The 13,341-nt window shown below is 43.8% G+C and overlaps 1 protein-coding gene across 1 annotated transcript in view; it reads left to right on the top strand.

Annotated features, from left to right (window-relative positions):
• Positions 1-13,341, top strand: part of neto1l (neuropilin (NRP) and tolloid (TLL)-like 1, like) — a 1,080,460-nt gene that overhangs the window by 1,015,236 nt on the left and 51,883 nt on the right. The window contains exon 7 of the mRNA XM_041190027.1: positions 3,332-3,560. Within this exon, the coding sequence (XP_041045961.1) occupies positions 3,332-3,560 (229 nt within the window). The remainder of the gene's footprint in view (positions 1-3,331; positions 3,561-13,341) is intronic.

Genomic DNA, 13,341 nt, shown 5'->3' with positions numbered 1-13,341 from the left:
GCCAGCCTTGACTCCTCCAGGAGATAATGCACCTAGAGGGGGGGTCAAGGTGCCTTGTCCCCATGTTGCCTAATCCTGATGGTGCCCACCAGGGTGTATGGACATGAAGTGCAGGGGCGAGTACAAATCCGCAAGAACTGCTGGACCAAGGTCTCCATGGTGGTTGCAGTCTCCCCATAGTGACCTCAAGGCATTCGCATATCGAAGCCATGACATCAGACAATGTGGATGACCTCCTCCATCATTTGCTCTAGTCTGCTAATTGACTGCCTGATGTTCTGCCTCCTGTTGTTGCATCTCCAGCATAGATTTGATAGCTTCTGCCAAAGGCTCATCATCTAACTCAGACCAAGTGGGTGGCTGGTGTCCAGCAGTCCTCCGAGTGCTGGAGACCTGTGCTGTTCCTGCCTCCGACTGTTGCGGGGACATGTTGGTGAGGTGTTCCCCAGAAAGTGAGTCCGAGCCTAATCTACATCTGTGCTCCACCAGCGTGTGTCTCTGAGCTGGTGGAGGGTGCGTGTGCATGCTGTGATGGTTCTTCCATTGCTTCTTCCTCAGATGAAATCTGACTGCTCACACAGGTGGTGCTGGACTGCTTTGGGGGCCTCAATCTGCTGGTGCCTAGAAATTAGAAAATAGAGTTTCAGTTAATGAGCATGAGCTATACAAGACTGCACATGACTCAATGTAAATGTCAGGGTTTGATGAATTGATGGAGCTGTGATCCGTACTGGGTTGCTGGGAGAAGTGATCTCCCCCTCCCCACAGGAGCAATCCCCAACCTCCCCAGCCGTCTCAGCTGCAGCCTCCTCAAGCTTAGTGAGGGCAATGATGCCGGCCACCCCTTCCCCAAATCTTGACTTTATGCAATTCAAAGCATGAATGTTGGCTATATGTAGTTCAGGAAATGAATTTTGATTATAAGCAGTTCAATGTATGAATGTTGATTAAATAGAGTTCAAAATGTGAATGTTGGTTATGCACAGTTCAATGCATGAATGTTGAGTATATAATTTTAATCTGAGAACGTTGACAATACACAGTTCAATATACCAATCTTGACATCATACAATTCACTGCATGAATGATGGCTATATTCATTTTTCATTATGTAAAGGGTTGTTGCACAGAGGGTTGCTAAGGACAATGCTGTTAATGTGGTGTATATGGAATTCCAAAAGGTGTTTGATACAGTGCCGCACAACAGACTTGTGAGCAAAGCTATAGCTCAGGGAATAAAAGAGAGAGCAGCAACATGGATAGGGAATTGGCTGAGCAGCAGGAAACAGAGACTAGTGTATAATGGATGTTTTTCAGGCTGGAGAAAAGTTTGCCGTGGTGTTCAATGTTGGGACTTTTGCTTTCCTTGATAAATATTAATGACTTCGATCTTTGTGTACAGAGCACAATTTCAACATTTGCGGATGGCACAAAACTCAAAAGCATTGTGAACTGTGAGGAGGAAAGTTTAGAATTTCAAAAGGACATAGACAAGTTGGTGGAATGGGAGGACAGGTGGCAGATGAAGTTCAATTCAGAGAAATGTGAAGTGACTTTGGTAGAAGGAACGTGGAGAGACAGTATTACATAGGGGGTACAACTCTGAAGGGGCTGCAGGAGCAGAGGTGTATATGTGCATAAATCATTGAAGGTAGCAGGAGAGTATCCTGAGCTTTATTAATAGGGGCATAGAGTACAAGAGCAAGGAGGTTATATTGAAATTGTATTAGGTGCTAGTTCAGCCTCAGCTGGAGTATTGCCTCCAATTCTGGGTGCTGCACTTTAGGAAGGATGTAAAGGCAGTGGAGAGAGTGCAGGAAAGGTTCACGAAAATGGTTCCAGGGATGAAGAACTTCAGTTATGAAGATAGATTGGAGAAATGGAACTGTTTTTCATAGAGAAAAGAAGGCACAGAGGAGATTTGATAGAGGTATTCAAAATAATGAGGGGTCTAGATATGAAAAGGTCGAGCATGAGAGGGCATGAATTTAAAGTAATAAGTAAAAGAAGCAATAGTGATATGAGGAAAAGATTTTCATGTAGTGATTGGTTAGGATCTAGAATGCACTGCCTGATAGTGTGATGGAGGCAGATTCAACTGAAGTATTCAAAAGGGAATTAAACTGTTATCTGATTCAATTAACCTATGAAGAGTGAGAGAATCAACTTTATAACCACTGTAGAGGGGTGAATCCGCACCTCCCCCTCATGCTTTAATTCCAGAGCCCAACTTGAACGTGTCCAGGTTGGGTAAAATGGTCAAGGCTCACAACGTAGTACAACTCAATGTTCTTTTAACTGCTTATTGATAACATACAAATGTCAGGACCCTGCTCCCTTCAATTTCAATCAATACTTACAAACATTGTTCCCTTTCACCTGCCTCCATTTCAAACAATACTCACCCTAATGACCTCTCAAAGAAGTACATTCCCATCAGTGTAGGTGATCAATCTGTGGTTACCCTTGCAAGTTTGTTCCTTGTCCCGAAACACAAGCTCCTTATAGTTCAAGGAAATTGCACCTGTGACAATGATTGACACAACACCTTACCACCCCCGACCACCCCCTGCACCCCTACTACTTTTGATTGTAGCATCTTAAATCTTGCATCAATTCCACATCCTGGGTGTGTGGATAGTCCGTTAACATACAAATGGGGAATATTCTGGACTTATTAACCTTCTGAAGTGGTTTTGGAATTTGCACTTCCAAGGGATGTGGGTGTTGACTGAGACATATTAGCTCAATGGTCAAGACAGTCACTTAAATCTGGACAAACACATACCACTGTGTGGCCTTATGCTTCAGATATCTCTTGGATAGCATATTCATAAAGTCAATTAATTATGCCTGTCTCTGATTAATTTTCATTTCAGCTCCCAGCTTGTTTGTCAGTTAAAAGTCTTGTTGGTTCTTGGCATACAAAACTTGACTCGTTGCTGTTGACTGTCCATTTGTAACCTGCCTTTGCAGTATAATCACATGGCCTTTAATGTCTGTTCCCTTTTAGTTAAATACATTCTCACTGAAGGACTTGCTGCTGAATTTATCTTATTTTAATACTGGACAGCATAGAACTAGCGCCTTTACAATGTGATTGAATAGGAATAATGTGCTCTGTAAATAGCATTTTGATAAGTGATGGAAGAAACCTTTAGTCCATTCTTTCAGTTATTCAATTTCTCCTCAATTTGGTAAAGCAGTTTACATGTGCCTCCAGTATTAGATCAAAGTTGGCTGATCACAGGCCAATGCATATCCCTTGGTTAACTTTGAAGAATTTTAGTTATGAGGCTTATGTGAGTCATTTCTTTTTCTCTTTCATTAGATTTACTTGAGATTTCTTGACTACGAGATGCAGAATTCAAATGAGTGTAAGCGCAATTTTGTGGCCATCTATGATGGAAGCAATGCAGTGGAGGATCTTAAAGCCAAATTCTGCAGCACCGTGGCCAACGATTTGATGCTTCGCACAGGAATAGGCGTCATTCGCATGTGGGCTGATGAGGGGAGTCGGAGCAGTCACTTCCAGATGCTTTTCACATCCTTTCAAGAACGTAAGCTTGAAATGCAATATTTGGATTGTTTTAATTTCTTGGAATTGGCACTATCAGGCCAGGTTATACATAGTTCACACGGATTGCCTACTCTGACATCCTAATCTCACACAGAGAGCTGAAGTAATATTGTATTATATAACATGAATGACTTTTTGATAATATCAACGGTTTTAATATTTAAATATGCCCTTTTTATTTTCACATTGTAGCTCTAATTAGCAGTATTCAACCAGTTATAGTGGCCACGTTCCACCTCAATGGAGTTTAATAATAAATCAAAAACAGTTGGAGGGGAACTTGCAGGTGATGGTGTTCCCATGCATTTGCTGCTCTTGTCCTTCCAGGTAGTAGACATCACGGTTTGGAAGATGCTGTCGAAGGAGCCTTGGTGAACTGCTCCAGTGCATCTTGTAGACGGTACATATTGCTGCCACTCAGCGTTGCTGGTGGAGGCAGTGAATGTTTAAGGTGCTGGATGGGTGCCAATCAAGCAAGCTGTTTTGTACTGGATGGTGTCAAACATCATGATTGTTGTTGGATCTGCACTCATCCAGGCAAGTGGAGAGTGTTCTATCATACTCCTGACTTGTGCCTTGAAGATAGTGGGCAGACTTTGTGGAGTCAGGAGGTGGGTTACTCACCACAGAATTCCCAGTATTTTCTTATAGCCACAGTATTTATATGGCTGGTCTAGTTAAGTTTCTGATCAATGGTAATCCCCAAGATTTTGATAGCGGGGCATTCAGTGATGGTAATGCCATTGAATGTCTTGTTGGAGATGGTCATTGCCTGGCACTTGTGTGGTATGAATGTTACTTGCTAAAGTAAAGGTGGTGTTGTGTGAGGTAGATGAGGAAAAAGTTTTAGCCTTGTACTTGCGCCCAGGTACTGGGCACTGCCATGGTTAACCATAGAGATTACCTAATTATTCACAACCATTCATCACCATTTTGTTCTTATCTATTGCTTTGTTTATAACATGTCCAATATTGTGTTGAAATGTAAATAAATCTGTTTGCTACTTGTACCTAAGCTATGGCTGGTGCTGCTCCTAGCATATTCTCTACATGCATATTGAATTGGAGGTCTTTAAACTTGATGGCAATGGAAGAGTGATGGGCAGATTTGCAGATTGTGACAGCATAAGGTTTTGCTGCTGTTGGTTCATAATGCATTAGGAGGGTTCAGTTTTAGGCTGCTAGGTCTGTGCATAATGGTCATTATGCGGCACACAATGGCTTGGATTACATGCTTCCCTGTGGCAGGTTTTAGGCGACCACTTAAGGCCCATTGCCCACCAGCCTCAATTTTTAGGCTAGCAGGAGAATTTCCCGGGTATGGGGGATGCCTGAAAATAATCAGGTTTAGGACTCGGGCAGGAGTGGGGTGGGTGTCACCTTCATCAGAAGCCCCTTCTAACTTCAGGCATCCCCCCACTAAAGGTCTGGAGGCAGCTGAACCTCCAACCCCACACCAGCCTCTCCCCCAACACCCCAATCCCTCAGTATCCACCCTCCCTGGCCTTCCCCACCCAGCTTTGAGGCCCCAGAAACTCAGCTTTTCCTGCACTCCTGGGACTTAGACTCCATGGATTACACAAAGTTCCACATCTGTCCACTGCAGCTTTTTTTGCTGCAGAGTCTAGCGAGCTGCCAGCCAATCAGATTGGCTGGCAGCTCTCTAAGGAGGGACTTTCTCCCAAGTGAGGGGCGGAAGTCCGGCCTGCAGCCAGTAGACGTTCATTCAAGCGGGATGTGTTTCCCGCCGACTCTTCGGATGGTGGGACACAAAACTCCACCAATCTGAATTGTCCTGGCCAATGTCAAAGGCCTTGCTGTGAGAACAAGATTTTGCCTTCTTCTTCTTTCTCCTTTCATGCGATGCGGGCATCACTGGCTAGGCCAGTATTTGTTGCACATGCCTAATTGACCTTGAACTGAGTGGCTTGGTAGGTTATTTCAGGTGCAGCTAAGAGTCAGCCACATTGCTCTTGATCTGGAGTCACATGCAGGCCAGACCAGCTAAGGATGGCAGATTTCCTTCCTTAAAGGAATTAATGAACTACTTAGGTTTTTACAACAATTGATAACAGTTGTCATGGTTGCCTTTGGTCAGAATAGATTTTTTATTCCAGATATTCCTTTATATTGCAGATTTATTAATTCAATTTAAACTCCCCCAGCTGCCGAGGTGAACCCCATGCCCAGGACATTAGACTGGGCCTCTGGATTACTAGTTCAGTGACATTATCACTACATAATCATTGCCATCTTTGGTGGAGTCGTCCTTCTTAGAAATAATGTTTTGGGCAGAAATGGGCAGAATCTGCTGGTGATAGTTTAGCTGATCCATTTCCAGCTCCAGACCGCCCTGGGTTTGCAGCAAAGGCGAAATCCCTCCTGGCCTTTCATACCCACTGCCCTGTCTTTGGGGCATATTGCCTTTGGCTCTGAAAGCCACCCAGCCTGCTGCCTGAAGGCTGCCCCTGCAGAGCTGTCAGTTTCCACACTCTGTGGGAGGCCATTCCATCATCAGGCTGAGTTCTCCCCTTCTATCTAATCAGTTCCTTAATTAATCATCATTGGCTTGTCACCGGATGGATATTACTGATGTTCACTTGACTCTAGCAGGATTGCTAGGAGGCAGGAACACATCTGGATACCTATTCAACCCCCTTATCTCTTATCTTGCTCTGAATACCACTTTCAAAGCTGCCTCTGTGGCACTGGGAAAATTCTGTCCAATATCTGTGATATTGGTCTGAAATTGGCTAAGCCAAGAAGGTTACTTCCCTGCATCAGTTCCCTTACTCTATGCTATTAACAGATTCCACTATGGTCATACAATTCTCCCCACCTAATTTTTCATTATGTACTCTGGTCAAACACTGAAGAGAAAATTAGTACTGAAACTTTTCTTCAAGGAGACGCTTCCAGGTCACATGCGTTTCTCTTTTGCTGGGATAATCCTGAGACAACTTTGCTGCTGGAAATAAGTTTGTGCAGGACTCCTGTATTACAATTGGATTAACCCACTTTGTTGCTTCTTCAATTTTCTTGATGATGTGAAGTTTCTCCATTCTGTCCAACTCTGCTTTCAGTCAGTCTCTCAATATTACTGGTATTTTCCTGGGTGGGTGTATTTTAGGTATCACAGTTTTGTCAATCTTGATGCTGTGTTCTCCCGTTAGGCAGCCAATCCCCTGGAACACATCTTTATACTCGCTCAGAATGTCATCAGTGGTGACAGTCATTATTCTCTTGATTAGCTTCAGATTTTCACAAGCTTTGATTCCAAGAATGGGTTTTACATCAGTTTTCACCACTGTGAATGGAAATGCTTGAGACTATTTTTAGTAGTTCACTTTAAGTGTGCACTTGCTTTCAACTGCATTTTTTTACTTGAATAAGTAGACAGCTTCACTTTAGTTTTGTTAGCTGTTTTTCTTTGATTATCTTATGATGTAGGCTTAGGGGAATGACATTTGCTTGTGCACCTGTGTCAAGCTTGAAATTCACCATCATGTTGGCAATTTTTAAAACAGCCTTCCATTCGTCGTCTTTGGAATTTGTTGTCACTGTACCTACAAAAAATTCAGTTTCAGTGTCTGTGTCGTCATCTGCAATCATGTGTACTTTCTTTGATTTACAAATCTTAGTAAAGTGACTTAGTTTATTGCAGTTCTTAAACTGCTATCTGTAAGCTGGACAACTATGTGGTAAATGCTCTGTTCCGCATCGGCTGCATTTAAATGTTTTAATAGCAGTTTTGTTCTTTTTTACCTTCAGGCTGCCTATTTGTTCTTTTCCAGGGCTGTTTCTGTTTAACTACATCTAACTACTTGACGGTGTGTGGCTTATCATCTTCTGTCATCTGTTAATCTGGCATTTTGCTGTCTCTGCTGCTCTGCAGATACCTATTGCTTTCTCCAACGTGAGATCAACTTCTCTCAAAAGCCGTTCTCTCAGAGAGTCATTTGTGATCCTGCAAATTATCCTAATTAGGATGAATGATTCTTCAAGCTTTCTAAATTCTCATGATTTAGCTCATTTTCTCAGCTCAATTACACGCTGACTAAAGTTGTCACCGTGTTGCATGCACACAAAAAATCAATAGCTTTTGTACATGCTGTTTTTCTTATAGCTGCAGTAGGCTTAATTTTTTTCCAGTATTTCTTTCAAGTCATTTCGCTTTTCATCACTTTCAAATGTGAATGTGCCATAGACTTCCATGGCTTTTCCCCTTGCTACATGAAGAAAGATGAAAGATTGTACCTGAGGGTCCTATTTATCACTACTCGTCGCTGTGAGGTACAGCTCAAATCGCTGCCAAAACCTCCTCCAGTTTTCGGCAAGACTGCCTCCAAATGGTAGTTTCAGAGCATCCATTGTTGCATTTAGTTTGCTTCTGACACCCTGGGCAGAAGCTTCTGTTCAGCATGCGGGGGCGGGTCCTGAATGCTGACACATAAAATGATGCGAAGTGATGTCCGGCGTGCATCCCGACATCCCCGTGCGTCATTCTAATCTTTAGTTTGGTGGGCGCGCACCTGAGACTGCTGCCTGCCCGTCGAACTGTCAAAGGCCTGTTAAGCCCATTAATAAAGCAATTAAAGATATTCAAAGGGCTGCCCATCCAACCTTAAGGTTGTTGGGCAGACGAAGAGCCCAAGTGGCTTTCGCATTTTTCATGAAACCTCATGGGGTGAGGTTTCATGAAGGGTTTATTATATTAATAAATATTTTTCGAACATTTTAAAAACACGCCCCAGCTCATGTGACAGCTTCACATGAGGGGACATGTGTAAATGATTTTTTAGCTTCATTATTTAAAATTCACATTATGAAATTAATCTCCCTGAGGCAGCTCTATGCCTCAGGGAGATGTGCACGAAAGAGTGCAGGCCTGACCGCCCCCCTCCCCAAACCAACCACCACCACCCCCCACACCCCCCCCCCCCCCCCCCCCCCACCCCCCACCGACTCTCCCCGCCCGCACAGGTAGTGTTGATTGCCTCCAGGTACACGTCACACTGGGTAGGCCTTAATTGGCTTGTCCACGTAAAATGGCAGCATGCAGCCAATCGTAGGCAGTGATTGGCTTTGCGCCTTCCTGCGCCCGCTCCCGATCGGCCCACCCAATGGGGAGAAAATTTTCATCCATGTCTTGTTTCTTGTTTCTTAATGATGTGCACAGGCCGTTGACATTGTGGCTGATCTAATTTTATTGATGACACATTTTCCTAACATGAACACATATCTGCGGTATCTGAACTCTATCAAGATAAGCTCCAACATGTGCTATCTGACCTCCAACCCCAGGTCAGGTAACCCCTTACATAGTACAGAGTACCGTATCGTATCTAATACTGGAGTCCACAACCACAATCAGCTATTATCATGACAGGTAGTGGTGGCAAGACAATGCTATTTCCATGACTGTGTCTTGAGAATCCAATCCATGCTTTCAGTCCTTCAGTAGAGTCCACTTTGATTAGACAGCAAAAAAGACAACCCTTCTATCAGGAAAGCTCATGATGGGCCTTCTATTCCAGGGCTGGCTAACATTTGGACAATATTTACATAGTTCTCACTCACCTGACAAGGCAATTACATCTCCTCTAAGACACAAGGACTTCACCATTGACAACATAGCTCTCAAATAAGGGCCTGAATTATTTAAATAGGCTGCCCAACTCTGTTCAGCGAGGCGAACAACTCATGTGCATTCGGTCCCACCATTGCAAAATCTCCCCGATGCTGTGAATATATTGGGGAGCCATCCCTATCTGACTCCTGTTATTTTTCTGCTGCCAAGGCTGGGAAAGTCCTTTGCACTAAGTCCCAATTCGTCAATAGGTTATATGTATACAGGTAGGCCAAAAGTACACAGCTTTGACCTTTGAGGTTATATATAATACATATAAAAGAGCATCATTTTATTTTGGCACATTATAGAGGGGAGCCATTGTTATACTTGGATGAATGTTGTACTATGAGAGGGCCACTGAGAAAGTGTATCTAAAGTCACAAATCATTCTGGGCTACACCAATTTCACAAAAACATTTCTCAATTTGTTCCATAAACCTTAAGTTAAGTTCAGTTCAGTGGCAGTCACTATTATTTGGGAGATATTTCCTGTCAATCAAGAATGTGGAAAGTGAACAGAATTTGTGAAGAAACAACAAAGGAGAATTTTAGACATTTATTGATTGTTACATATCTGACTGTTTAATTCTGTGTAAATTGGGGTTATAGAAGTGGGGTTCTCATCTATACCCATACCCATTACTTGGGTTAGACTATGAAAGATATCTTCAACCATTTTCTCTTCAAAATCATTCATTGAAGTCCGAAACAATGATCAAGTTGGCTGTGCTGCTAGTCTGGAAACAAATCTTTATGTTTGGTCATACTGCTACATTTTTGTTGCAATTTTTCAATTTGATCATTTGCAATGAATAACAATGAGGCTGTTAAAGTGCTCTTGCAATGAATAACACAGCAATGTGATTGATCTAGGTACTGAAAAAGATATTGAAAAGAAACTGCAAATAACTGGAGAAGGTTCTAGCAATAATTTGTTTTTCAACATGTTACTGTATTTCAGGAAGTATCTTATACAAATACTTCTTCAGAACTGCACAGGACATGTGAGAGTATACAGGGGATATCAACCCATAAGGCAAAATAGAAATTAAAAAACCTGATTTGATTTTGGCTTGCTCACCAGTAATTCTGTCTCCTTGGCATCAAAACGACCACTATGAATACTGAATTGAAATGGTTTCATGATTAAAATAGAAAAGTTTATGCACTTGAAATAATTGAATTTTTATTCCCACAACCAAAGGAAGTGAATTGTCACATGCTATGTCATGCCAAATCCCTTGACCTTTACAACCTATCGTAGCAAACACAAAATTAAAAACAGAAGATACTGGGAATACTCAGCAGATCTGCCACATCTGTGGAGAAAGAAACAGAGCTAACGTTTTAGGTCTGTGAGCTTTCTTCAGAACAAACATAATATGGTCATATATTTAAAATAGTGTAATTCTCGATTATGCAACATCTTGGGCCCAATTTTCATATCTGACTCGGGCAGGAGCAGAGGCAAGCGGACACAGGAAATAGTGGCAGCATTTTCCTGCCCCCATTTCCAGCTTCAGTGATATTCTGGGAAGTGAGACCATGGGCCTCCAAACTCTTTTAGTCTTCTAAACAGGTTTATCAGAGTAGCTGAGGGCTTGTTAAAAACCCACCTCTGCAAAATGTTTTGAATTGTGCTGAGGGCGGTTGATGTTCAGCAGCTGTCTGCTTCAGACTAGCTGAAGTCAGGCATGAACCATATCGGAGACCAATCATGGAGGTCAGGAAAGTTTCAAAAGGTTAGTGTTAATGCTTTTCATAAGTTAAAGAGCTTATACCCCCTTTGAAGCTCTCTTTGTCAAGACTGGAAAATATTTCATATTCACAACTGATGAGGCATCACAGACTCAGAGGGCACTAGGCCTTGTATCTGGATTGGTCAGGTGGTAGCCTGCAATACCCTCCTGCAAGAGTCCTGGTCATTGTGGTGGTCTGCTGTGCTCTCCGTAACTTGGCTTACCTGGGAAGTGTGGACCTTGAGGACGATGAGGCCCTGGAAGAAGACAGCTCACTGGGGGAAGAGGAGGTTGGAGAAGGAGTCCAGGGGGAGGAAGGAGTCTGGTGGTGGGGAAGATTTGGAGGCAGAGAGAGATGACGCCAAATAGAGAATTGGCCCTATGGCATGATGAGGTGGCTTCTTCCTGCCACCCTCTGTGAAGAGGGACTCTCTTCTATCCCCTGTGGCTGCCAATCCTCTGGCTCCTCTTTGTCTTCTCACTTTTCTCTGGTGCTGTGAAGACATTGGCATAAACTCTTTCCCTTAACAGCATCAGTGATGGCTGCCTTCGGTATCTGAAACCCACCTGCAATCCTGTCCCCACTAGCTTTACTTGGACAGGAAAACTTCATCCATATTAATTAAGGGCTCACCTCCAAGAAAGTCTCAACATCAATCAGTTTTCCACTAGAGTCGGGTTTCTGTCACAAAAACAGATATAAAAACAAAAAACTGTGGATGCTGGAAATCCAAAACAAGAACAGAATTACCTGGAAAAACTCAGCAGGTCTGGCAGCATCGGCAGAGAAGAAAAGAGTTGACGTTTCGAGTGCTCTTGACCCTTCAATAGAACTGATTGAATATTAGGAAAGGGGTGAAATATAAGCTGGTTTAAGGTGGGGAGAGCGGTGGGGGGGGAGAAGTGGTGCGGTGTGGTTGTAGGGACAAGCAAGCAGTGATAGGAGCAGATAATCAAAAGATGTCACAGACAAAGGAACAAAGAAGTGTTGAAGGTGGTGACACTATCTAAACGAATGTGCTAATTAACAATGGATGGCAGGGCAGTCAAGGTACAGCTCTAGTGGAGTTGGGGTGGAAAGAGTAGCAGGGCATACAAGATTTAAAAATAATGGAAATAGGTGGGAAAACAAAAATCTATATGAATTATTGGAAAAAACAAAAGGAAGGGGGAAGAAACGGAAAGGGGGTGGGGATGGAGGAGGGAGTTCAAGATCTAAAGTTGTTGAATTCAATATTCAGTCCGGAAGGCTGTAAAGTGCCTGGTCGGAAGATGAGGTGCTGTTCCTCCAGTTTGCGTTGGGTTTCACTGGAACAATGCAGCAAGCCAAGGACAGACATGTGGGCAAGAGAGCAGGGTGGAGTGTTAAAATGGCAAGCGACAGGGAGGTTTGGGTCTTTCTTGCGGACAGACCGCAGGTGTTCTGCAAAGCGGTCGCCCAGTTTATGTTTGGTCTCTCTAGTGTAGAGGAGACCGCATTGGGAGCAACGAATGCAGTAGACTAAGTTGGGGGAAATGCAAGTGAAATGCTGCTTCACTTGAAAGGAGTGTTTGGGCCCTTGGACGGTGAGGAGAGAGGAAGTGAAGGGGCAGGTGTTGCATCTTTTGTGTGGGCATGGGGTGGTGCCATAGGTAGGGGTTGAGGAGTAGGGGGTGATGGAGGAGTGGACCAGGGTGTCCCGGAGGGAACAATCCCTATGGAATGCCACCAGGTGGGGTGTAGGGAAGATGTGTTTGGTGGTGGCATCATGCTGGAGTTGGCAGAAATGGCGGAAGATGATCCTTTGAATGCGGAGGCTGGTGGGGTGATAAGTGAGGACAAGTGGGACCCTATCATGTTTCTGGGAGGGAGGAGAAGGCGTGAGGGCGGGAGATGGGCCGGACACAGTTGAGGGCCCTGTCAATGACCGTGGGTGGAAAACCTCGGTTCAGGAAGAAGGAGGACATGTCAGAGGAACTGTTTTTGAAGGTAGCATCATCAGAACAGATGCGACGGAGGTGAAGGAAGTGAGAGAATGGGATGGAGTCCTTACAAGAAGCCGGGTGTGAGGAGCTGTAGTCAAGGTAGCTGTGGGAGTCGGTAGGCTTGTAATGGATATTGGTGGACAGTCTATCACCAGAGATTGAGACAGAGAAGTCAAGGAAGGGAAGGGAAGTGTCAGAGATGGACCATGTGAAAATGTTGGAGGGGTGGAGATTGGAAGCAAAATTAGTAAATTTTTCCAAGTCCCGACGAGAGCATGAAGCAGTACCGAAGTAATCATCGATGTACCGGAGAAAGAGTTGTGGGATGGGGCCGGAGTAGGACTGGAACAAGGAATGTTCCACATACCCCATAAAGAGGCAGGCATAGCTGGGGCTCATGCGGGTGCCCATAGCCACAACTTTTA

This window comes from Carcharodon carcharias, chromosome 6 (genome assembly GCF_017639515.1).
Source record: "Carcharodon carcharias isolate sCarCar2 chromosome 6, sCarCar2.pri, whole genome shotgun sequence".
NCBI lineage: Eukaryota > Metazoa > Chordata > Chondrichthyes > Lamniformes > Lamnidae > Carcharodon > Carcharodon carcharias.
The sequence above is the reverse complement of the archived record's forward strand: the minus strand, read 5'-3'. Positions and strand labels throughout refer to the sequence as shown.